At 39.0% G+C, this 26,982-nt stretch overlaps 1 protein-coding gene across 2 annotated transcripts in view; it reads right to left on the reverse strand.

The window, feature by feature from the left end:
- Positions 1–94: 94 nt before the first annotated feature.
- Positions 95–26,982, reverse strand: part of ZBTB37 (zinc finger and BTB domain containing 37) — a 31,570-nt gene continuing 4,682 nt past the window's right edge. For both annotated transcript variants that reach the window (XM_020970469.2, XM_020970471.2), the window contains exon 4: positions 95–19,440. In XM_020970469.2, the coding sequence (XP_020826128.2) occupies positions 18,952–19,440 (489 nt within the window). In that variant the 3' untranslated portion in view covers positions 95–18,951. The remainder of the gene's footprint in view (positions 19,441–26,982) is intronic.

Genomic DNA, 26,982 nt, shown 5'->3' on the forward strand with positions numbered 1-26,982 from the left:
GGATTCATGAAGTTACAATGTTTCTACCACATATCGAAATCCAAACTTACTGAAAACAAGCTGTTTCCAACATACAAAAAAAGAGGGATCACAATAAGAGTATTAAACCATTTAATTCTCAAACCACTCACATGCATAATGTTCTTTTACACAGTGTTAAAATAAAGAGGAAAATGCATTTTCTTTATACAAACAGAATTTCAAGTATACATTTATAGAATTTTCAAAGATTCCTAACCAAGTTGCTAAATTTTCATTCACATTGTTCTTAAAGCTGTTCAACGAGAAAGCTTTTGCTAAACTGCTTTAAATACATTAATATAGTTCTGTATCTTCACCTTTTCTTTGTTTCCCCTTGCCCCAAACCCAGTCTTCTGCCCACCCTTGTGCCCTCCCCCCACAACACTGTTCCTGGGGCTACTCTCCAGGAGACATGCAGCCCCACCGAGAACTATTATCCTGTGATCTGGGGAAGAGAAGAGTCTAAGGGAAGAGAGAAAACTTGTTAAATAATCTAAGGGAATAATTCTGATATCTAGAAATAACAGAGTAGGACCACACCTCGATCACTTGATTCTTCAGTGTGAACACTAACTCTTCAAATCAAAAGGACCTCAGCAGTCACCCCCCACATTAAGTAGAAGTTAATACAATTGGAAACTTTCCTGTGAAAATAATCCCTAAGGTTGGGAATTCACCCCAAATTTCTGAATGGGGGGGGACTAACATTCTGAGACCTCTTCCCATTTGGGTTGTTTTTTTCTTTCTTTGGGGGTGGGGCTCATTTAAAAAACGGACATCTCTGAATTCATGCATTCCACAATCCCATCTGATCTACTCTTCTTGGGGAGGGGTTGCTGAGGCAGGAGGCAGAGCTGCACTTATTTGCCAGGTGATGGCAGCAGCAAAAAGTCTGGCAACAGCTCTCCCTCCTCAACTCCTACCAAAATGACCTGGCTGCAAAGCCAGCAACAACCACACATAGTAAGATTTAAAGTGCATTTTTTTTCAGTAAGGAAGGGGTGGTTTACATTTAAGTGATAATGGTTAAAAGGTGGGGGGAAAAATAACCCTACAGTATTCATATCTATAGGTAGATATGTTTAAGGTTACAGTAAAACATACTTTTTAAGCAACTACTTTTCAACCTAAGATGCAAATGCCCAGTCCCTCAGCCTCAGCAGTAACTGAGAAGAGGAAAAGCAGTACTGGGCCATTTGTTTTCCTGATGCATCTTTTTAAATGGAGTAATTGCTCCAGGAGAAGGACATAAGCTCAAATGTTAATTTTTCAAAAGGGAAAAAGAGACTGGTAAACATTCTAATTGATAAATATAGTCTATCACGTTCTCCCTTTTAGGGGATATTTTAGAAACTGATTGTCTGTTTCATTGTGAATCCTTCTTGGTTAACTTATGAGGAAAAACCACTTGCAATGTTAGCTAAGCCTATATGCTGCTTAGGAATGCTATGGTAACCTACAAACTCACAGGGAGACATGGGGGCGGTATCATTGTAAGAGTGGAAAAAGGGGATTTCTTGTCCGCCACCCCCCCTATTCTTTTAGTTACTACCAGAACATAACCTGGCCATTTTCAATTTGATACTTTACTTCTTAGGAAAACCAAAGCGCTTTCCAAATGGAAGGAAAATGCTACATCCCCAGCTTTGTGCAGAAGTGAAAAGCCTGAGGTGAAGAAGGGAAATGTGAAGAAGCCTGGCATCTGAGTTTAGTATGATTTGTTTTCATAGAGGCCAGTGGGAAGGCACAGTGCCCAGGGATGATGAGGGAAAGATGGGACAACTCCCATCACATAAGAAAAAGCACCATAGAGAACAGTTTGGATAGACTTCTTTCAGATTGTAATCACCTGAAAGAAGCTAAAATATTTGCTACATTAGTTTTTCCCTCATCCTACCCTCAAAGCCTTCCCACCAGCAAAGGCAGACTTCCCACTGAAATTATAAGGTGACAAGTATAAGGGCTATTTTAATCAACTCCTCCCCTTCACTGACTTCAGCTGAAATGCCCAAATTTAAAGTATTAATTTTGTGTATTAGTAAAGGAGAAGAAAAACTTTTCTGACATTCTCTGAAGGCCAGAAGTATGCCAGACCCAACCTCCCCAATTCACAATTCCTGTTGTCTTATCTAGAGGCTCAGATGGACAGTAATGGGGTGAAAAGGACTGGCTAGTAGCACCCTGGAAAAAAAAAACCCTTAGCCAGCTGAAAAGTCAGTGGATTAGGATAAGAAATAACCTCCCTCCCATCTCTAGTGTCTCACAAAATGGAGTCTCTAAAGTTGTCTTGTCAACTGTCTAAAGAAGTATCTTCTACAGGGTCAAGGAGAAGCAGCATGCAAGCCCAGGAGGCCAGGGGAATCTGTCCAAGGTTTACAGTTACTTTGCTAAGATGGAATTTGATTCATCTCTTGCTTCAAGTGCAAGGTGGAAACTGTTCTTTTTCCTTCCCCATATGCACCTGTCTCCCAAAATAAAACACATTAATCCAGTGCAGCTAAGAGTAGCATAAAAATGGAGTAAAGCTTCACAGTAATCCATAGATCCTGCTTCAGTGTGAAAACCCTGCCAAAGGGAGGCACATGGTACAGTGGAAAGAGTGCTGGATTTGGAGTCTAAGAACATTGGCTTCATCCTGGCTCCGTCACTGCTTATACATGGGACACTATAGAAACTGCTTAATCTCTCTGGGTCTCAGTTTCTTCATCTGTAAAATGAAGGGGTTAGATGGCTTCTAAGGTGCCATGTGGCCCATCCGACGGCCTTAAAATCTTAGCCTTAACGTTAAGTTAGCCTGAATGTTAAGTCCCAATGGCAGTAGTAAATGCCAAACAGTTATGACGCAGTGACAGAAAGCTTAGGCCCATAACCCCAAGAAGAAGGAGGCCTTTTCTATAAATGGTATTATGAGACCAAAACATTTATCAACTCAGCAAATAGGAAGGAACTGCTATGTTATCAAAAAGCCCTAACCTGATGCTGACTCGACTTCTACATCAAACTCCTCCCCACCCACCATAACCAGTTGCCATTGCTTCCTAGACCCACTAAAATTCAAGTTATTAGTTGTGACAAATGCAGTGAGCTGAATTTATTCTCTGAGGCAAGAGACTAGTACCCTTGAACACTTGGATTAGAATTAGGAATGGCAAAGTGGGAAGAGTTGTGGGGGCTATTATTTTAAATCAATGGGCATTTTTTTCCTTTTTTGGTTGATTACATACCTCATTTTTGGTTTCTCTGTGTATTTGGGCAGTGGTGGGCGACAGGAGGTATCAACCTTTTTAATACTCTGGTTCTATAAAATATTGAGAATCTGGGATGATGGTGGACAAAACAGAAACAAGATTTCCAGGTAACTGAAGCTATAATTCTCTTGAAGATTTAATACAGGGCTGTCAGAGCTCCTCATTTAGGAACTAATGGGTTAGGTCTTTTGTATTCTAGAACAGAGATACTGAAAGGAGCTATTTCAGATTCCTTGTTGAATACTTAAAACACCCAAGCATTGGCCAGTGCATTTCATTCAATAACTCCAGTGAACAATGAAAGCCTCATTTTGACTGCAATTTCACTTAAGAGTCAAGGTAAGAGACAAATAGTCAAAGTTACCTGGATCTACCCTCCCTACTCAGCTTGGCTTATACAGTTTAATTTATATTATGTAAGTCACTCTCTTTCTTTCTGGTTGCCTATTCACTGTTCTTCCCTTCAAGCACAAATACACCAAAGAAGAAAGAAACCTGAAATGACAGAGAAATCTTTTTGTGGCTTTTGTTAGCCACGAACGGCCTCCAGCAAATGCCTACCTGCCTAGCTGCACACATGACAACTTCTAGGTATCTTGGCCTTTATCATAAGAGCAGTTAGAGATACAGTCCACACTACTGATCATAATGTGCTGCAGAAGATGGAACCTGGGAGTTGAAAATTATTATAGGAGACAAGTTTTGAAGTCTCATGCATTTTTTAGGGAGGAAAGATAGAAAAATGAGAAATAAGAATGGGTATAGACACATAAAAGTGGACACAGAATGACTTCATCTCTTTCCAGAATTACTTTGATACATTTATCCACAGATTGCCTATTTCATCATCTGCCAATCAATGACTATGAATCAGGTAAGCTTCATCTTCACAATTAATGGCCATGCATCAAGGTAGCCTTAGATCAGTCAAATTAAAAAAAAGAAAAAGAAAGAAAAAAAATGAGAGATGACTCCCTATCATTAAGCATGAAAAAACTGTCTAGGTTGGCTCCATAATAATAATTTTTAAAAACCTCTAAAAACAAGTGTTAATCCAAGACACACGGAAGAGAGACATCGAAGAGAGGTAGGGTGACTGTAGTCTCCCTCCAGCTCCACAGGTTTAACAGGCTTTACTAGAAATACTTGGGCATTGCTAACTTTGGCTTCACATGCAGAAAAAAAAAACCCCAACAACTTAGACAAAACCTAGCCTTGTATATATGGGCAGCACCAGAACAAAAGAGAATTCTTCTCTGGTGAATGAAAAAGTCAAATGAAAGGATTTTCCTAAGCAGGAGTTTATTCCTGAGTCTAGGGTATTACCATGGCTTAGAGACTGAAAACTACTCTAAAGCAAGAAAAAGAGCAGTCACAGTACATGAGTTCCCACGATTCCATTCACCTCTGCCTTCCTAAAATGTTCATGATGTATTTGGGCAGACGCTTGGGTTTGTCATTGTTTTGACCTTCACATGCCCAATAACATCAGCATTGCTATTTCAAGCCATCAGAAAGGCTACCTGTCGTGACCTGCCAGCTACTACACAGACCAGAAGCCCATCTCTGAAATGGGTTCATTGCCTTCCCCACTTTTAGCCAGAGTCACTGTTAATCACAGTCTGTAGCGCCTTAATAACAGAGGGCAGGCCAAAGCTTTATCATTACAATGTAGAAAGCACTACAAACAGACAGCTCTCGACTTCATCAGCTCTATGAATACTTTAGAGGTAAAGTGATGGGCTCGTTTTGAGTAAGTTTAAGGTTAGAAATTATTCAAAGAAGAAAATCTGCTTAGGACCCCCAACAACTAGATTCAAAGACTACATGAGGTTTTTGTTTGTTTGTTTGTTCATCCAGATTTAAAAAACAAACAAAGAAACCAAAAACTAAACATGTAGATTTTGATGTTTTTGGTATTTAAGATTTTTTTTAAATTTAAGATTTTTAAAAAATCTTGGATAAATTTGTGTTAAAGACTTCATTTTCTGTCTGAAGGTTTTTTTAGCTACGAATGGCCAATAAGACTATTTTATACTATATAAATAAAAACAATCAGAGATTGCATCCTAAATAATTATATTTAGGGAAAATTTATATTTTATCACCTTGTCTAGATTTAACTTAAATAATCTAGACCATTAACTTTTTTTTAAAGTATGTATTGGATTTAACCCTTGAATTCTGGAAGTCACATTAACCCTGAGGTAAAGTTCCTCCAGACCAGAAGAATTTGAGGGTTCTGGACTGCCATTCAGTCCCTTTCTCTGCCAACAGCAGGAGCATCTTTTCCCAACAATGTCAACCAAGTGAAGCATAATTTTAAAGAAGTTAGTTCCCACGAAACCTGGATTTTCAGGCCCATGCATCATCACTAAACTCTGAAGATTCTACTTTGCTAGGTTAACAGTTCTGATGTGTCAGTCAACAAGCCCTAATAAAGACGCCAAGGTGTTAGCTGGTTTCTGTGTAATTTCACCCTAAGAGATACTGAGGTGAACTTCCATGCCAAGTAAGAATTTATCTTTGTACAACATGATTGCTATCCATCTGGGAATGAACAAGTAATGTGATAATAGTGGGGAAAAACACTGACCACAGGCAGGAAATCTGGGTCTTGGTCTCAGCTTGCTGGCTAACTAAACTAGCTGGTCTTTAGTGTGATATTTCACTGCTGAAGTTGAGTTTTTTGATGTCCACAAATATTTTTCCCAAGAAATACATAAGACTCTTAGAGCAGTAACAGCATGGGAAGGCATGAGGGAGTTTCTCAGACAACATATGCAAATGACTGGCCTCTGAGTTTTGGTCCTGTCTAGTCAGAAGTTAATGGACTGGGGGCCAAGGGAAGTCTTAGAAATGAATAAAAACAAAATGGATGATCTTGAAAAGGAAGGCCTTAAAATCATTTTATGTAAGCATCCACATTTACACCTTAACTCCCCATACAAATACAGACAGACACATCAATAACTCAAGGGGTGTTACCCTAACACTTTCCAAACAGTAGTTAAAACAAGAATTTTGGATCTGAATAGACTTTTGAGATTATCTTATTCTATTACTCTTTGAAAAAGTGATTCTACTCCTGCCAAATGAAAGTTTATAGATAAAATATTAAACCAGGTTCTTAAGTGCTTTGAAATGGATTTGATTAGGAAAATTAATAAAAACATAAGCCTTGTAAAGATAATATCAGACATTTCAGCCTGTCCAATGTGGGCCTGGTTCTTCTTCACTCCTGGATGCCGCACATTCCCTTCGGTTAGTGCTTGGAGGTAGAAGGGCTAAAGCAGAACAGAGGATGAGGCAGGCCATAGCTAATGCATCCAGCCTTTACCCAGTGGCGACCGGGCAACTGGGTACATGTTTATTTCTGAATGGGAGGTAGAAGAATCTGCAGTTACTTCTGTGCCTCGACTGAACACCTCTCTTAGAGACACGAAAAAATACCCACACCCACACATCCTACTGGGTGGCTGGTTACCTCACGGCCCTATCAGACCAATCCCTAAAGTTTTTCACAACCTAACTTTTGTATTACCCAATCCCATCCCAGGTAGATTCAGGCTAGGTTCTGTTGAAGTCCCTTTCCTACTTCCCCTAGTTTTTAACATGCACCTTATTTTAATACCTATATCCCATCTCAAGGGAACAGCTATATTAAGTGGCTACAATGTGCTATATAGCTTCTTTATAAATAGAAAGTGCAAAGAAACATCTTCTTGGCCAAAATACAACCAAAGCAATAAAAAAGCTCTCTTTGTCCAGAATTAGAATTTTAGAATCTTTGACATAATTAAATGAAAATATTCTGTTACCAAGATCACAGTAGATGAGTAAATATATTTATAAACATATACTTATGAAAAAAGATAGGTATTATCTAAGAAAATAATCAAAATAACCACGGATTCCTTTGTAGACACTATCTTTAATATACCAATCTGTATTCAAATGAATGTGCATTAACAATTGAATTACACTGAATTATATTAGTGTTATTTTAAGTTTGGCCAGTTTTCAAAAAAGAAAGAAAACAGGCTCACTTTTAATACGATTTACGTGATTTAAAGTTATTTTTGTAAAAATAAAATTAGGAATACTACATAAATTTTAGATATTTTTGCTATGTGACTGCCTTGTCTTTCCTATAGAGAGATGTCAGTCACATTTCTCAGTGATTTCCCCCAACTTGGCGTCACTGGCTTCAAGGGGCCACTTACTTAAAATAATTCTCCCTCTGTAACTTTGTTTTCACAGTGGCTCTTTTAGACACTATTTTCTGCTTTATAATTGTTATGTCTATTAAAAACCTAGTTAATGAACTTGGCTTAGACCTTTCGGACTTTTGCTCCTAAGAAAAGCTAGTGAGAAAGAATAAAGATCTGGGGGTCTTTTCAACACCCCCTTTCTTTTTATTCTATTATCTCATTCACAGTACCAAACTACAAAATCTACTATTTAAAATGGGAGCCTCTATTGAATGAAATCACACAGTGGCTCCATCTAGGGGGAAGAAGAGTAGGCAAAAGAACTAGCTTTCACACTAAGAATTATTCCTCCAGGTGATCTTTATGGATTTTCTCTGTCACAAAGCGCAGGCTCTGAGATAAGTGGCTCCTATTATAGTAGATAAAGGTATAGCATTTCCCCTTCTTTAAAAAACTACTTTAAGTATCTCTCAGCCAGCTTCTCAAATCATGAACTCCAGAACCTCCTTTTCCCCATCAATAAAATACTGGTGAATCATGACAGAATCAGAGGCCTTGGATTTCTTTTTCTTTTTTTTAAATAATAAGTATATTTATTTATCTTTAGTTTTCAACATTCACTTCCATAAGATTTTGAGTTCCAAATTTTCTCCCCATCTCTCCCGCTCTCCTCACCCTAAGACAAGGCCTTGGATTTTCAAGAATTCTCTTTTCCTTTCCTCTGTATGCATTAACCCAGGACTTGACAGGAAGCAATTACTGTAATTACTGGAGAAGTCAGTATATAAAAGCACAGGAAATTACTGTCTCAAAATCTTTCTTTAAGGAGAAAGAATTGGGGTGATCTACACCATGCTAGACTAGAGTTCCAATTTTGCTCCTATTTTCTTTAACATACCTTTCCTATTAAAGAGAGTGGTTATCTGACTATTACCATGTAGTGCCTTGGAATTATGCTTTAAATCTGATAGCTCTATTCAGGAATCCTAAATTTCAGTGATCTATTTTTGTCTAAACGCACATGCTAATGTTTAAGGATTAAAATTCATATAAAACTGTGCTGTGCATTTCCTATGTGAAAAATATGAAATTCAGAGGAATCTATTAATTTCTTAGCATAAACATTTGGGGAAAGAAAAATGTTCTAAATAATAAATCAGTAAAACAGAGCTCACATTCCAAAGGGAGTTATCATAAAACATGCTTCTGTTAAGGAACCTACAGCTCAAAGAGAGGAGCCAGAGCACTTACTCTCACCTGCTTGAACACTATAAATGTCGTTAAAGTCTCAAATTGGTATGTGCTGACAGACCACATTTTTCACTCCTCTGTAGTAACTCTGGCTCACCCTGCATAGCAAAGCTACATGTCATATATAGAAGGATGTTCTAAAGTTGGAATACATCTCAAAACAAATGAAATCGATATACTGCTACTATGATCCCAGTGCCAAATCAGCCTGAGGTATATTATTGTTGGCTTCTGAAATCAGTCCCATTCTCTTGTTTTCAGCTCCTTCCCTGATCTAAAATAGTTATCAACTGATACTACTGTACCAACATCTATTAGGTTTTTCAGTGTTAAGTAATGGAACAAGAAAGCCATGATATTACAATTCAAAAGCCCCCACCTGCAATTTTTGCCAGGGCTGACTTTGGAGCAATCATTCATTCACTGTTAAGACCTAGCAAATGGGTGACCTGAATCTGTGGCAATAACAACTTAAGAGATATAAAGTAACCTAAGGCTACTGAGAACGACCAACTTAGAGAAAAACTGTTTCACCAGTTCAAAGACTCCTCCAGTCACTTTTGTACTCAATAACACCATGACAATGTACTCCAGCTCACACACAGGCTGGCAGGTCGCGTGAAGGTTACATGAGGGTAGGGGAAAAGAACAGTTAATTAAGCTTTTATTAAATCCTGCAATCAGAAGACTTGTAAGAGAAATGCAGATGTTAAGGATGGACCGAGTGGTCTTGAACTGTCAATACAGGAGGGGATGGATTAACTATATATTCATTGTCTATTAGGAGAATCTTAGGTTCAAAAACTCAACTGCTTACACAGACAGTGAGAGAACAGTTCACATAAAAAGGATCTCAGAGTTTTGGGTACTGAAAGCTCAATACAGGTCAACAGTGTGAGGCTTCAGTAGACCTCTTACCAGTGTGGTAATAGTACATTACCAACTGTGAGTACGCAAAAAGTGGCATAAATACATTTTTAAGGATGTGCAGGAAAGGATTAAAGAGGTGGATTGGTCATGAGGCAGTGAAGAATAGCTGATAAGAGTGCTGGACTTGGAATCCAGAAAGACCTGAGTTTAAATCCCTCAGACACTTAGTAGCTTTGTGATCCTGGGCTAGTCATTTCAACTCTCTGTGCCTCAGTTTCCTCTTCTGCAAAATAAAGAGGCTGCACTTGATGGTCTCTAAGTTCCTGCCCAGCTCTAACTCTATGATCCTATGTGGCAAGAACAAAGCATAAAGTATGGACAGATAAGGTGGGGAGCTGGGACCCATGAAGTACTAACAGCCAGAAAGCGGGCTTCCAGATCACTAAGTACATAGAGCCTTTGCTGAAGATATATGAAGTGGTGTGTGGACAAAAAATCACACAGGCAAGTTTGGGTAGGAATCTGCATTGGTGGAGTACTCACCACCACCAATGAAACCCTGACCCGCTGAAGTACTTTGGCAAGTATGACCTGGCAGCCAAAAACACTAGACTGCATAAATGAAACGTGAGTGTGCCCAATAAGAGAGATCACAGTCCCATTTGACTTTGCCCTATCAGACTATATGGAATAATATACTCAATCCTGGGCACTGATTTTAGGAAGAACATTGGAAAGTTGGTGGACATCCAGAAGTGGGTCATCAAGAGGATGAAGGAACTCACAGCCATCTCAACTGAAGGAACTGGGAATGTTTACTCTGGAGAAGAGAAGACTCAGGGAGGGTATGACAGCTGTTTTCAAGTACTTGAAGGGCCAACTGTGTGGAAAAGGGATTTTGTGTGCTTGGCCCCAGAGTGCTGAACAAATACCAGTGGGTGAAAGTTGTAGAAAGGCAAATTTTGGCTTCATGTAAGGAAGAATTTCCTAACAATCTTTTCCAGAAGTGGAATGGGATGTTTCAAGAGGTAGTGGGTTTCTCATTCTTGGAGGGCTTCAAATAGAGTTGTCTCCAAATGACAACTTGTCTAGGATGTCATTCTGCTTCTGCTATAGGTATAGGATTCTATAATCTTTGCTCTACACAGAGGAAGATCAGAAGTTTCCTAAAGCCTAAGTATTCTTTAAGGAAACCTCCAAAGCTATCTGAATAAAATTTTCTTTAATTTCATTTAAAGTGCATAGATTTAAAAGCAGAGTAAGGTGAGGCTGTGTTTGTCAATCAAAAAAGGTTTGTAGTGGAACAGGTTTTTTTCTGTAATGCTGTCTGATCCCTTAGGATAAGTGATTACATGGAATCTGGACCACATCTTTTCATAGGCTCCCAATTATAATCACTAACATACTTTCAACTACTAACATCTAGCAAATCCCAAGATGCTACCTAATTCCCCATGAATCCATTATACGGTAAACTGTCATGTACATAAGCATGCTCCCAGCAATAAATATCCCTCCTTTTAATTCAACAATCTACTTTGGCTCCCTGAGATGGATTCAGAGGCCATAGTACAGAAGGCTCAAAAGCTGAGAAAGCTTCTACCATGACCATGTTCTAAACTAATCTCAGTGTGACACCTTTAACAGTTTGAGCCACCAGCCTCTTGTAGGACAATTATACTAAATGGACTTTGTTTCTTTAATGAGAAAGAGGTAGACTAAAAAAAATTGATGTTTTATTACATGCCCTTAAATCAGGTCTTGTTGTGGGCCCCAAGATTTAAATTCCATTGAATTAGGTTACTGTGATACTGAACTATTCCATCTCACCCCACCGTGTCACAGCTTTCAGGTGAGGTGTTAGCATATATCAGTAGAATGAGAGAAATGATATATTTCCTAAAATGAGGAAAATGATATATTACCCTGAAGAGACATGAAAAGTGGCTATCTGAATCAGGGGTATGTGATTAAGTTCACCCTGCGGCCTCTGTGCAGGCTGATTGAGGGGTTGCATGGAAACCCTTCTTGATACAGGTATCTCAGAGAATGGTTTTGGACACTGGGATGGAGCCAGGCATTCTTTCCAAAAGGAGCCTGTTTTCTGACTCTCACCTGAATCAGTGGATTTCAGGTGACCTGACTTCTTCAAAGGCTGTCTATGGCTCTATTAGTGGGGTTTAGTGTTGAAGAATTTCACCAAATCAACATGAACACCAAAAATAGCTCCAGGTTTTCTTTGCCTTCTTTGAAGATGAACACTTCTGTGCTACAAGCAACTAAACTTGCATTGCTGCCATAGAGGGGATCAATTCCTAGCCTTGGGAAGGCTTATTGCCACCTAGAGTTCAACAGAATGACTCACCTGAAAAAGAGTCACAGAAATCTAGGTGGCATCCTAATTTTTGCAAAAAAGTATTTGTATATATGCTTTGGAATGCCTGAAACTGGAGCTCTAAGGGCAGTAGCCTGGTATATGCTTAAATTCCTCAATGTGATGAAGAAATGAAAAACCAGTTTGGTAATCACTGGCTTTCTTATGTGAGGGCTACAAGGCAGCTAGGTTTCTCAAGCTTGCTTTGCCAAAGTATCCAACCACTACCACTTCAAGTCATACGCAACAATGGATCATACTCAGCACGGCTGAGTTCTGAGCTCCTTTCAAGACCTCAGCTGCTCCAGTCTAAAAGGGTGCCTTTGTGAAGGAAGGAGAGGGGCGGGGGTACACAGGCAGGCAGTGTACTCAGAGACCTAAAGGAGGTTCCAAAATCTTTCCTAAATGCTACCACCAGAATTCTTCTAGTTGGTGATTAGAGGATATTGTTTTTGAATTAGCTAGTTATTAATAATAACAACTTAAAAACTGACCTTCTGTCTTGACAATGAAGTTGACTATGCTGCTTTAAGAATTATTTCCCAAGATTCAGTCTCATCATGGGTAAATCCCATCTCTCTGGAGTGGCACCCATTTAGATGTTCCTAAGTGTGTGTGGGAGGCTGCTTGGGATAAGTCACTGGTCCATCATAAGTAAGTGAATTCAGCCCATTCACTGAAATTACATAAAAGGTCAAAAGAACAGCTGTCAGATGAACAAGAAAGTTAAGGGTGGAAAATGAGAAAGCAAAAAGAAGGAAAAAATAATGACTTGAAAGATAAAGTAAGGAAAGAACAAGTTTACAAAATTATTTTGGAAGACCAAATATACAAATGAGATTAAAATTAGGGTTTTTAAACCTTAAAGGTTAAAAATTTGTGATTAAAGAAAGTTACTGGGGCAGCTAGGTGGCACCGTGGATAGAGCACCAGCCCTGGATTCAGCAGGACCTGAGTTCAAATCCGGCCTCAGACACATAACACTTACTAGCTGTGTGACCCTAGGCAAGTCACTTAACTCCACTGCTTAGCCAAAAAAGCAAGCAAACAAGCAAGCAAGCAAGCAAGAAAGAAAGAGAGAAAGAAAGAAAGAGAGAGAGAAAAAGAGAGAGAGAAAGAAAGAAAGCTATTATACTTGGTGATTAGTTTTCTTTTGAAGGGAAGCCCCAAAGAAGTATAGATTTTAGTTATCAAATGGTTTTGTCTAACCTAATTTCTTTAAGAAGGATAAAAACCTAGGTAACCCTGAAATGCAACACCGCATAAGCTCCCTTCCTATGTAAGTATAATTGCTCTTACACCAGAGTAGATTCCACAGTGACTTAGTTTGAATAAATATTCTGGAATCTTGTACACAAATGCCTATTCAATAGGGTAGGATTAAGAGTGTTTACGGGTTATACAGAACAGGCCCACAAATCTCTATCCTGGTAGAAGGCATTCTCAAGAAAAAATGCTAGATCAAGATATGAAGTATACAAAACTAGGGGTCTTGGCTATTATTTTGAGCTAAACCTGCTAAATTCACAAAGTGAGTAACAAACACATAAGAACATATCAGTATAGCTTAGAGAATCTTGCCCATATACATTCCTTTAACTCAAGACTCTACATATAACCTTGAAGGATGGACAGGAAAGCTTTCCCCACCAAGGATTTCTATTTCTCATAATATTCTATTTCCAATATCTTTCCATGTCCAAGTGCAGCCACTCCTAGTGTACACAAGCTACCAGAACACTGAGAACCACTATTCACAATGAAACAGATGACGGACAAACATACATTCAGGAAAGAAATAAATTACAAGACAGTAACTTGTTCACAGTTGGAAGGAGGGTGATTCTAAGAGAAACTTAAAATTCAAAAATCCTTAACAAGAAGTATTTAAACATACACTCACACACACACATTCTCACACATACAGAATTATGAAGAAACCTGGCTTACCTTTCAGTTATTTCAATTGAAACAGACTATGTTTATTTGGGGAAAATGCTAATACCAAAGAAAGGGAATGGTGGCCTTTGAAAAAAAAAGTACTTAGTATTACAGTCCAAATACACTTCTCCAGCACGACTGACTCTACTGTCTGCTTCTAGTAAATTCCCAAGAACTTTAGGTACATAATCTCACAAAAGCAATAAGGGTGTGTGTGTGTGTGTGTGTGTGTGTGTGTGTGTGTGTGTGTGTGTGCATGTGTGTGTATACGTACATATACACACATATACAAGCATACACCTTTCTACTTTTGTGGTTATTTTTAAAAGGTTTTAAGGCTTACCTTTACCTTATATTATATGGAAACTATTTTAAGAGAGCCATGTTATCATGCCTGTTACTAATCAATGAATTACCATAACTTCAAGAGAGAGGCAATCATGAGGTTCAATTCTGTGGGGTTTCCCTCCACTAAAGCCCTCAGTATCTAGGGGAAGCAGTACAAAAGAGGTCAAGAGAAAAAGGAGTCTGTAAGAGAGACCAAGAGAAAAAAAAACCTTTTAAAGGAACTGGTGATTTATTGCTGTGCAACTCAAACTCTCCAACCTATATTTTACAGAGACAAAATAGCAGCAATGGTAAATCTTGAGAGAATTCTTTCAAACCAAACCATAGCTCCAGGGGAAGTACTTTGCTAATGGTTTTGCCTTCATCACTTCCCTGACTCAGTCATTGATTAAAATGTCGCTGTTTTTCCAAATGCAGAATGCCCCAGGAAAATATATCTTTCAGCACTTTTCACTCTCTTCCAATCTTTGAAGTGGTAGAGGCTAGTCTTTTTACAATTTGGTGCACAAATAAATGCATTTTATGACTGTAAAAGATTCAACTCAGCTGAAAGGATTTGGTAATTAGGTTCCATTGAAGGTGATGTGATGGTTACTGCATGTTAAGATGCTGGGCTATTCATCTTGCATACCTCATAAATTCTTTTCAAGCCAAGCCTCCTTTTCCCACCTATGCATTTCTTAAATAACATCTTCAAACTTGTTGCCTAATCAAATGTGGCCTTTATACTATGATGAGAAAGGAGCAGAATTCTTAATCAAAGTTGCTATAGCCAGAGACTGAAGCTTTCAACAGTTACACAACTTTATTACCACATTATTCTCCCTTCTATCACAGCACTAACAACCAATGCATTCTAGTTTTCAACTGCTGCCATAAAGAGAAAATGTTTAGTTTTACTGCAAATACCATCTTTGGAAAACCCCATTTCACAAAAGCAGGGAAGATACTAGTAATCAAAACAAAATTAAAAATAAACAAAAAAGCCTTCCTCCATCTACCTCCTTTTCTCTCCAATTCTCTCCTTCTAGTTTCTCCTAGAAGATTAAGAGACATAACTCACCCCTTTGATGAGTTGGTCTTGGAAGTTTTATGATGTACACGATATGAAACTCAAGACATGATAAATTCAACTGAGGTCAGAGGTAAATATTGATTCTGAGTAAAGAAAAACAAAACATTAGAGTCTTTTGAGTAGAGAGAGAATAAAGCATTAGTCTTTGTGCCCAATTATAATATAACTGTACACACAGATAGTAAATTTATACTTTCATTCAGGTGGTGGGTAAGAGTTCAGTAGAATGAAAGTTCCATCTCAGAATATAAAGTGATGACAGTTGTCATCTTTTCTTTTCTTGCTGAGAACAGAGGCAGCTTCTTTGCTAAAGTACCACTTACTGACCACGAAATGAGATCATACCTAGTGCCCATCATTTTGTACAAATTGACAAAGTTACACTAGTATCAGCTACATGATCTTTTAAAAAAAATTTAGCCCTTAGTGCCAACCCAGTTTCATGTTCCCAGGGGACACATTCGGAGGTTCGAATTTGGCTGTCAGTGGTTCAGTTCAAATTGAGTCAAATAAAGAGTCCATTTTGGACATATTTAACAGGCATTCTTCACACACACACACACACACACACACACGCAGCAACTGTAGAAAGAATATTACTAATCCCTATTCTAATGACCTTACAGTGACTTTAACTATGAACTAGGGCAATGTCACAGTGAGACCTGAATAAGAATTTTGGAAGTTATATAAAGAGTAAATCTTTTCTAAGGAAAGGTTAAAAAAAAAAGCCTGCTCTCCTAAGTCTTATTTTGCTTTAAAACTAGCTTAGGCAAGGATTTCATGAGTGTTATGGTTCTGGCTACACCAATTAAGAGGAAAGAACCAGCAGTGAGAATTGTGCTGAAGGTCCTGGATAATTGGGATTTTCCTCTATTCATAGTATCAACACAGTAAAAACCTGTGAAAAGTCAAATAAAGGAAAAAAGAGACTAAACCTCACCACACACTCATGGTCTTCCTATATGAATAATGTTGTCCATACTTCAATGGAGCTTTTTGTTGCTATACCTGCATGGAATTAATGACATTGGCTAGGAGAACTTTTTCTTTTATAGCAGTTACTTAACTTCATCTTTAGAGTTTGGTAATGGTATAAAAGCTATACTTTCTCATTTAAAATTGTCTAAGTAACTAACAAAGCAACAAAGTATTTCCTGGCACACTCTCTCTTATGAGCAGAATAGATTTAAATTTTCTTCTTCCTTTTTTGGTAGGTTTAAAAGCTATGTCTAAAGCAGCATCTTTTGGACTTCTCCCCCCTTTCCCTCCCACTCAAATATGGCAAAATCTGTCCAAATACTTCTTATTATCAATCGGTGACCGATGAAAAACTCTTCTAAGGGTCCCAGTCTAACCGGAACTCCCTGGTGGCTTGGCCATGCAACACCAATAGCCCTCAGATGGCCACTGAAGAGAAGTCTTGCCATTTTACATTGCTGCCCCATTCAGCAGTGGATGCCACAGTCCATGTTCAAAAAACAAAACACAGCTCCTGAAAAGGAACAACGTGCTCCTGAGCAATCTCTGAAGCAGGTTCTCCCCTTTGGGGGCAGGTTCTCATCACATGACAGCATCATGCCACTTGAAGAAACTGTGCCTTCCTGGGCCCCTCCAAAAAATGCAATGATCTCTCTTTGAGGAGGGAATACAGTAGGGCACTCGTAGTTTAATGAACAAATAATACACTTAATTTGCTTTTTAATAGCCACCCTTTGCACTCCAACTTGTTTTCAGAAAAATATCCTTCTTCTCTGCCTACTTTTCCATAGCTCACAAAATGTTCTCAGAAGGGGAGGAGGGCCTGACCAGTGTGCTCTTAGTCAGTTGACCTTTACTAGTATAACTGACACCCAGTAAGTCACTTTTTCACTTTCATGTACTTCTGCACCAAAGCAATCTCTTAAACCATTGCAGATTTTGAATACTTTAAAGCAAAACCCAACAAAAAACTAGTAATCTTTCCAACAATGTGGGAGGCCAGAGATTTTTCTCTTCTATTTGCACTTGGGTCTGAAAGCAGTTATTTGCTACTTACCTGCATGCCTTAGTATTCAAAACCCCCCCACTATAGGGACAAGCCTAATTCCTTCCCCTCCCCATCCAGGGCAGGGGATATGCAGGTCTGGTTAGCTCTCTCCATGATTTTTAACTTGAGAGAACCTCAATAATACCTAAAAATGCCAAAGAGGCCCAGTGAATATTGCTAAATCTTGAGAATGAACAACAGAACAAACATGATCAAAACTAACCCCTTGTTCATTTGCTGCAGCAAATGGGGCTTCATTTTGAACATTCATGATGATGCTCTATGGTAAATGCCCTGTTGTGTACTATTTAAAAAGCAACACTCTCAAACGAACACTAATTGGTTGAGGAGTGTTTGTGAATTGGCAGACTGGAGACACAGGAATTAGTGAGGTTCTTCAAATGAGCAGGAAATATAAGCTATTATATTTGTAGGAGGGAAATTGAATTATGGTTGCAATAGGAACAATAGCTTTATATTTCCTGAACCACAATGCTGTTGTAACACAAAAATTTTTTAAAACTTCATATAAAATTTACCAAACATGGAGATATATGGATTTAAAAACCCAGCATCATTTCACTGGGAAGTGACATTTGTGATGTACAATATTGCTGTTATGTAAGAACAGGAGCCAAAGAGACGTGACAAAACTTTGGTGGTCAGCCTCCAGCTCATTAATCCACTTGGGCCAGAGCCACTGCCTAGTGCTTAGGGATGTAAAAAGCACTGTCATGTGGCCCCCACCCCAGTTAACAAGTTGCAATGTGGTCCTGTGCTAGTCCACATTTACAGACACACAAAGTTTCTCCCTCCTCCCCATCTCCCTCACCACACACCTAATCCCCCAAATGCAGCACTGTCTAATGCAAACCTCACAGCTGCTAACTTAACTTTTGGTAGCCTATGGTGCTTACAGTTGTATTGCCTACTAGAATACTGCTGCAAGAGATTGCCTACATGAAGCAATCAGGCAAGAAGCCAGTTGCCTGGATGGGGCAAACAGAAAGCCCCCAATCACATTCTGCTGAAAAGAAACTTGAGAACAGTAAGGACCACCAGAACTATTCTTTTTCTTTGACTGTGGTAACAGTAATAACTGGCAGGGGAGGTAGAGGAGCAAGGCCCTGTCCTTACTACCTTCTCCTCCTCCTCTCCTGCAGCCGATCCAGATGACAGAGGCTGTGCTGGTTGAAGCTGGGACATTACAGCCACCAAGGTCAGTTACCTGGACCAATTCACAGAGTTGAAACCATGGTTGGTAACTAAACGACAGTTTATCCCGGATTTTCTTAAAAAATTTTTCTTAAAAAAATTAACAAACCAAAGCTGTTGATCCCTGAATCAGAAAGCTGTTTTGCTTAATTATTTTCTGAGGTGTGAAGTGGGGGAAGGGAAGGGAAGTGCCTTGAGTGTTTTTGTGCACTTTGTTAATCTTCTAGTTTGGCAACATCTTGGGAGCTCCTTCCTGTGTAGCGATGTGGCATTCTGTGAATCCAAGAACCGGCCCTTGGCCCAGATGCTGGCTGCTTATGGCCCAGAAGGGGGCAGGGGACCCTCCCCCTTTCCCCTGCCGTCTTTCAATCTGGCCCAGTGGTGGATACAGATCCCTGGGCAGTCTCCCCTGTGGCAACTGTCTCTTCCTGTGGGGGTGATTCTTCCTCAGCCTGTCCCCGTGATGTGACTGTTGTCTCAGGGGAGATGCTATGAGGCCCCTCCAGAGGCATGCAGCCTGGGTGATTCTTGCGAAAGTGCTGGTTCAGGATGGCCTGGAAGGGGAAGCTTTTGCCACAAACGTGACAGTGGAAGGGTTTGTTGCCTGTGTGCTTGCGGATGTGATATTCCAGCTGATCTTTGCGGGTATACTTCTTGCCACACATACGGCAGACAAAAGGTGTGATCCCCATGTGCAGGCGCATATGGCGATCCAGGCTGCCTTTCTGGTTGAAGGATTTGGCGCAGTAGATGCAGGTGAGACGGGGATTGTATCGGAACCACCGCTCCGATACTTCTTGTTCACGAAGATATTCTACATAACCACTTACTCCGATCATTGCTGACTCTTCAACCTGTACCAAGAGCGGAAAATACACAAGCACATAAAATATCAAATACAAATAAATCTAAGTATGTTATTTAAAAAATCTATTATGTGCCTATGTGGTCTCAGGCAATTCAACCTCTCTGGGCCTCAACTTTATCATCTATAACACTAGTACACTACCTAACATTTGTATTCTGCCTAAAGGACTTGCTGGAAGATCAAATTAAACATCTGGGGGTGAGGAATGAGGTTAAGAACCAAATGACTGCTAGAGTTATTAGAAATAAGGAAAAATTTTTAACAGACACCTGCAGTTTTTAAACACAGAAATAAAATGAAAAATATTGGCAGTATTCTGTTTTATAATGTTCCCATTAATGCATTATTACAGTGTGGAGTTCTTAAATCTCTGACAGATCCTACATTGAATGTCTGAATAGTTGTTTTTCATTTTTGAAGAGGACCAACGACATCATGGGTGATGTCTTGACTTACATGTGAAATGGATTTAGGCAAGACACACTTGCACAAAGTCTTACTTAGCCTCACTCTCTCTTCCAGGGTCACTGAAGTCCAGTGGCCAGACCGAAGTCAAGATGACTGGCAATCGCCTGGGATGCAGTGAACGACTTTGATGTCTTCGATGTCTGATCAAGCTCTGAGCACTCCACAGTGCCTGCTTCAGTTGCCTTTATGGTCACTGGAACAAATTGTTTTCATCTGCCCATTCTAACAGGGGTGGGCTGGGGGAAAAGGGCTGAGCGAAGTCTTCACGTGCTTGGGGTGGACAGCCCCCTTAACCTTCTGGGTTTGTGGCCCATGGGGTATCCTAAGCTTAGTTTAGCCCGTCTGCCAAGATGGGGTGTGTGGATGTTCAAGGACTGGCACCTCTGGTGTGAGGGCTTGCTGAGCTCTTTTCAGGATCGCTCATCCACCTTGGGCGTCCACCTATTGCCCAACATTCACCTGTGGCTCCAAGAAGCTGTAGCATGCACAGTGGCCACACCTGGTAAGCTGTACTGGCGGACAGGCTGAAACCAGGTTGACATCAAATGTTTGAGCATGGGCCTGGTAAAGGACAAATGTCATCCAAGAACCAGCCTCAGAAAGGACTGATACCAGGTTGGCTACAGGGAGATGAATTTTTCAAACATAGCAGCTCCTAAAGATGGTCAACTAAACTACAGAGGAAAAGCCCACACTAATGAAATCACAGATCCTCTGAAGTATTCTGTTCCATTGTCACATAGAAGCAAGAAAGTTAGAAGTGACTTTCTGGCTGACAGACTAACTGGATGCTTCCAAAGCACCTTGTGGATAGATTACCTCGCAACAGTAAAACAACAGGAGGACCAACGAAATCAACCTCTTATTCACCATTCTTAAAAGCAGTGTTGAACTGGTGAGGTCCTTCTGATCCATCTACATATATCAAATACCCAAACAACAAACTCTGTGAACACACGGTAAGTAGTCATTTAAAAACAAAAAAGACACAAAATAGAATTAATCTTGAGGACACAAAAGGAATTAGATTTATCTTGTACAGTTCACACAATCACAGATTTGGAGCCAGAAGGGACCTTAGTGGCCAATGAATCTAACACTCTTATTTTCCAGATGAGGAAACTGAGGCTCAGAGAGGTTAAATGACTTTCCGGAGTCACACAGCTAGTGTCTAAGCTCTTATTTAAACTTAGGTCTTCTTGATTCCAAGTCCATTGTCCTATCCACTATGCCATGCTTCTTCTCAGAAGACAAAACTAGTGCCAATAAGTAGAAGCTAAAAGGAGGCATATTTCAGCTCAATTTAAGTTAAGTTGGATTAGATGATTGCCAAGGTGTTTTCCAACTTGAAGCCTCTATAAAAGCATAAGTTGCAGGCAGTAACTTTTTCTCTAAAACATTCTTAGTGACTTTTCAATATACTATCAACATTTTATACATATCTCACAGACAGGGGGCTCATTCAACACCTAAGAGCAAACTAGCAGAAAATCTAGAAAGAGAACCTAGACTGAATTATGAATCTAGTGTGCTACACACTTATTAATTTTGTGAAAAGTTCATTGGAAGTAATCAATATATAAGATTTATTGAGTTCTCATAATTCACTTAGTATAGTTCTTGGCAGCATGTTGTAATAGAAGGAATACTGGCTTTGGATTCCTAAGTCCTAACTCTGACACTCAATATACGTATGACCCCAGACTAGCCAGTTTTTCCAGGCCTCAATTTTATTATCTGTAAAACAGAGACAATAACACACCACCTCTCTAACAGCTGGTAGAAGAGCAAATGAGATGATGTATGTGGAAGTACTTTCTAACTATAAAAGCTATGTAATATAAAGTACTATAATTAATTGAGGAATAATGTGGCACAGGCTGGAAAGCCAGGCTACACATGCTGACTACATGACTGGGAATTCCCTTAACCTTTTGGTGCCTTCAGGTACTCTAACACTAAGCTGCAGAACAGGCTCTGATCTGCATTGGTAAAGAGAGTTTGCTTACAAGTTCCCTATATCAATGAAGTCATAGGTCTGGACCAAAAAAAAAATAATAATTTTTTTTTTTACTAACTATTAAGACATGGTTCTTGCTCTTGAAATGCTTAGAAAACAGCAAATACCTAAAAGCAGAAAAGATGTATATTTTTAATTCACGGTGACAACTAACTCTTCATATTGTCCACCTCAAGACAACTGGTCTTTTGGAATTCTGTGTGCAAACAACCATTTTCATCATTTAATTTGTATGTGTTATACATAGCAGCTTTAAACTAATTTAAGCAGCTGAAAGTAATCTATAAGTTATATGACATGGTTAATATTTTTCCAATTTCCCTCAGATGCTAAAGTAATTTTCTTTTGGGTAAATTTATTTTACAATGGTGAGGGACCAAATTTACAATAAGAAAATTTTGGAAGTAATTATGATGTAAGTAGCATTTAAACTCTTTTGTTGCTAATTAGATGATGAGCTCTTGGAGTTATTATAAAATAAATATCTTCTTTTTTTTTGCTAATTACATAAGAATATAATATGTAGGCAATGAAAAATCAAGTTTAATTTCAAGAGAAGGATGAATTGAGGAACAGTTCTAAAAGCAGATTTCAAGGACATGGAGAAAACTTGATTTTTATCTCTCTTTTTTAAAATTTTTATCTCTTTGTCAAGGTCAAATAGTATCTTAATTTTTTTTTTTGCCTACCTTGAACATTTAGTATCTAAATAATGAAGCCATCTAATATATCGAATAGATATAAACATCAGTTCTTCTCTACTGAAAGGAAACTATAAGATGAGGATTGAATATTTTATTTGAAAACTATAATACAATAATAATAATACCTCATATTTATAGAGTGCTTTCTTCCAAAGTGCTGCATTAAAATTTGATCATTCAGAAGGTTTTTACTAAGTTTCTCAACCCTACTGATTTCTGAGACAGAAATCAGGGTCCTCACATAAACAGAAAAAAACTTTTGTTTTCTAAATGTACAGAAAGGAACTATGTTAAGCAGAGATCAGAATAACTGGGGAAATACGGGGGAAGAGACCAAAGTTAATTTCAGATATTTGGAGGACTATTTATTTGTTAATCCTACATCCTTTTCTCTTATTTCTTCAAAAAAGTGTTGTCAAATGAGACAACTGCTCCAGCAGTTCTAACAGAGGGAGGTGGAAATGGATAGTGTGATGTTTAAAAAGTTTCAAGAAAAAGTTTCTGGGTAATTTAATCATTTTATTAATAAAGCCAGCAGGTTATTAATAAAAGGATGGTCATTTGGCCATCTCTCTTAGACCAAAAGCAATCATGGCAGTGGGGCTCACAGTTTATATACCCTTGTCAATGAGGGGCTGAAAGTGACCCCTGGACAGAGAAATTATTTCTACTCAGAACATTCCCAACCTTTGCTATCTAGACAAAAGGATCTGCCTCCACCCCAGCTTGAGTAGATCACAATGGACTTCCCTACCCTAGATTAAATTCCTGGTAAGTTTGAGTGGGGTCTGACCAAGATGAGAAGAATTAAAGCAATCTCATCAGTAATATCTTTCAGACTGAACTTTTAAAGGACTTTAGAAGAATGGGAGAGCTCTGACTCTCCCCCCAAATGATTAGGTATTGTTTCACTGATTATTTCACAGAAATTCACAGAAAAATTAAGATGAGGGAAGCCATTTATGAAATCAAGAGCTGAAGAGTGACTAAAGTTTTAGAACATCATTGTTTTGGTCTGCACAATTTAACAATGTGAATGCAAGATTACAACTTAGTTGGTCCCCAAGTCTCATTTCCCCAACATGATATATCAAATCTAACACTCTACACATGGTCTTCAAAGCCTTTCTCTATGTGGTATTAGCTGAATGAATCTTAGATTAAGAGTCATCTGGTCCAGTTTGTCAGTTTCATTTAAAGCACTGAGGATTTCATCATCAACCAAGAAGTATTTATTGAGCACCTATGACAGACTCAGCGCGCTACGGAAGTCACAAACGCGTCAAGAGGGCAGGATGGTATACTGGAAAGAGTGCTGGATTGGGAATGAATTGATCTGGATTCGCATTCTTGCATAACCTAAACTACTAGTGTATCTGGAATAGTCACATAACCTCTCTTGGGCCTCCCTTTCTTCAGGACAAGTTCCTCTCAGATCTCTTCCTGCTCTACAACTGTGATTCTTATTGGAGCGACAGGACTAACGCACATAAAGTAACAGCAAACAATACAATACAGAAGTACTAAATTGTGTGACAGAATCTATGCACAGTTAGGTATTCAGAGAAAGGGGGGGCTCAGGGATGGCTCACTTAATAACAACTCATATACAGATACATAGATGGAGATGCTATATATCTATATAGATATTTATCTCTCAATATATGTATCTGCATATGTAACTTCTCACAGTTTACAAGGCCTCTCTTCCTCACTGCCTCTGACACAGGTAGTACAAGGACGCTTATTCACCGGCAATCAAAGGCAAGTCTGACTGTGGAGTTCATTTTTTTTCCACTGTCATCCAGTCTCTACATTTAGGGAAGAATTAATGGAGAAAGTATGTCTTGAGCTGGGCATTAAAGAATGGGGACATATGGAGAAGGGCAAGAGAGAGTATTTTAGAGTTAGGAGCAAACAGAGTGTTTCTCAGAGAGTGAAAAGGTTAACCTATCTAAAATTGATGAGTAGAACTATAAAGAGAGGGTAGAACCAAATTATAGAGGACCCTGAAGCCAGAGAAATTTAAATTTGTTTTGGTACAAAATGGGGAGTTACTGAAGGTTTTTGAGTCAGTAGTGACCTAAGTATAGTTTGTTCTTGTATTCCATCACCCTTAGGGGCTCACTCTAAACCTAGATAAACTGTTTTGGGGGCTGCTAGGTAGCTCGGTGGATAGAGCACTGGGCCTGGAATCAGGAAGGCCTGAGTTCAAATCTGGCCTTGGACACTTACTAGCTATATGATCCTGGGCAACCTCTGCTGGTTGAGAAGGAGAAGGAAATGGCAAACCACTCCAGCATCTTTGCCAAGAGAATCTCATGGATAGTATATGCTTCATGAGTCAGACATGACTGAACAATAAACTCTCTTTTGGGCAGCTAGGTGGTGCAGTGGAGTGTGAGGTGGGAGTCAGGTAAACTTTTCCTAAATTCAAAACCGGTCTGACATTTACTAGTGGTATGAGCCTGGATAAGTCAAACCCCGTCTGATGTAAATTGAGCTGGAGAAGGAAATGGCAAACTACTCCAGTATCTTTGCCAAGAAAACCCCAAATACCATCATGGAGAGCTGGACATAACTGCAAAACAACTGAACAATAGTTCAGTTTTACTATAAACTTCTACCTACCTCTTTCTTTTAAAGTGTGGCTGAAACGCTTCCATGAAGTCTTTCTTAAGCAGATAAATTCACCCTATCTTTCCCCAGCCTTCTGGCTGTGTACATGCTGTTGTTCAGTTGTCTCAGTTGTATCCGATTCTTTGTGACCCCTTTTTGGGGTCTTCTTGGCTAGGATCCTAGAATGGTTCGCCATTTCCTTCTCCAGCTCATTTTACAGATGAGGAACTGAAGCAGAGTTAAGTGACTTGCCCAGGGTCACACAGCTAGTAATTGTCTGAGGCCAGATTTGAACTCTGGAAGATGCATGCTGGTGTGCAATTGAGTCTTTGGTCCTAATTAAGTACTCCAATAAATTAGTTATTGATAGTGCTCCTGTCTTCCAGCGAGATGCTAATTTTATCTGCTTATCACCATCTTTATTTGCAGGACAGTAATCTTTATACAGAAATTATATCCTTCTTTAGAGGCTGGAGGAAATAAAAAAGATGTCCAAATGTGACTATCACTTGAACAAAGCTTTTATTTTGTGCCTATAATTTCCTGCTTTTTTTTTCCAACTTCAGAAGAAAGAATTTCCCACAGTAATAGTGACAATTCCTTTTTCTGATACCATAAACATAATACAAATACTAATTCAAGTAATAGGTAGGCCCTCTCGGCACCTCTCCAAGACAGAAACTTGAAGGGCAGGTGCTGATCTGCATTGGTAGACATACTTCCTCACTGTGAGTTCTCCATAACAAAAGACAAGTCTAGTTAAAAAAAAAAAAGAGAGATTCTAGCAGCAACTACAGATTGAACAAAATATTACCAGTGTGCTACAAGCTGATGATAACTCCCATTTATTTGGAACATTAATGTTTCTGCAGCACTTTCCTCACACTTCTACAAGGCAGCTGTCGGTGCCAATGTACAAATAAAGGAGCTGAAGCCGACAGACAGGAATGGCTCGCTCAGGACCACACAGCTGCTACCTTCTGGGGTCCAACTGGAAACCAAGCGCAGCACTCTATCCACAAGGCCACACTGCCTCTCCTCTTTAAGTGGCAGCTAGGGCAGCTCTCACAGTATCTCACGTGAAATTATTTTTTAAAAACTTTTCATTGCTTCACTTTCTAAGTAACTGGCCAGAGAAAAATGATAGAACTGCTCAAAATTCACTGTATGTCCTTACTTGGCACGTGCTTTTTGAGGTCCTCAGTTGGCCTACCACGTGAGTATCATTCACACATAAGCAACAAGTCCAGCATTTATACAGTGCTCACTGGTCAAGAAACAGAACAATGCTCTGTGGATAATTACAAAGAAAACAGAAGTCACGGTCTCTGTTCTCTAGGACTTTACAATTTATTAGAGGAGATAAGTCTAATACAAATAAGAATATACAAGAATACACATTGCAAGTGCTTAACAAATGCCTTTTCATTCATTCATTTAAATGCATAACCTACTAGAAAGGCCACTAAGTCTGACTCTCCTTCCATGTACTTTGTCAGAAGTAGGTTTAATTTCTCCAAGGACACAAGTCGTCCCTGTATTCCAAAAGAAATGCCAAACTGTATTCCTACCGCTTCTTCTCAAACTTTAAAATTCATCAAGAGAACACTTTTTTGAGTGTTGTAGAACAAGTGTTTGGAAATAACGAGAAAACATTAAATATAATATTTAAGAACCCTTCTCTTTTCAACCTTTATTTTTCCATTAATTCAAAAAC

Source organism: Phascolarctos cinereus, unplaced genomic scaffold (genome assembly GCF_003287225.1).
Source record: "Phascolarctos cinereus isolate Bilbo 61053 unplaced genomic scaffold, phaCin_HiC Scaffold_5;HRSCAF=322, whole genome shotgun sequence".
Taxonomy (NCBI): Eukaryota; Metazoa; Chordata; class Mammalia; order Diprotodontia; family Phascolarctidae; genus Phascolarctos; species Phascolarctos cinereus.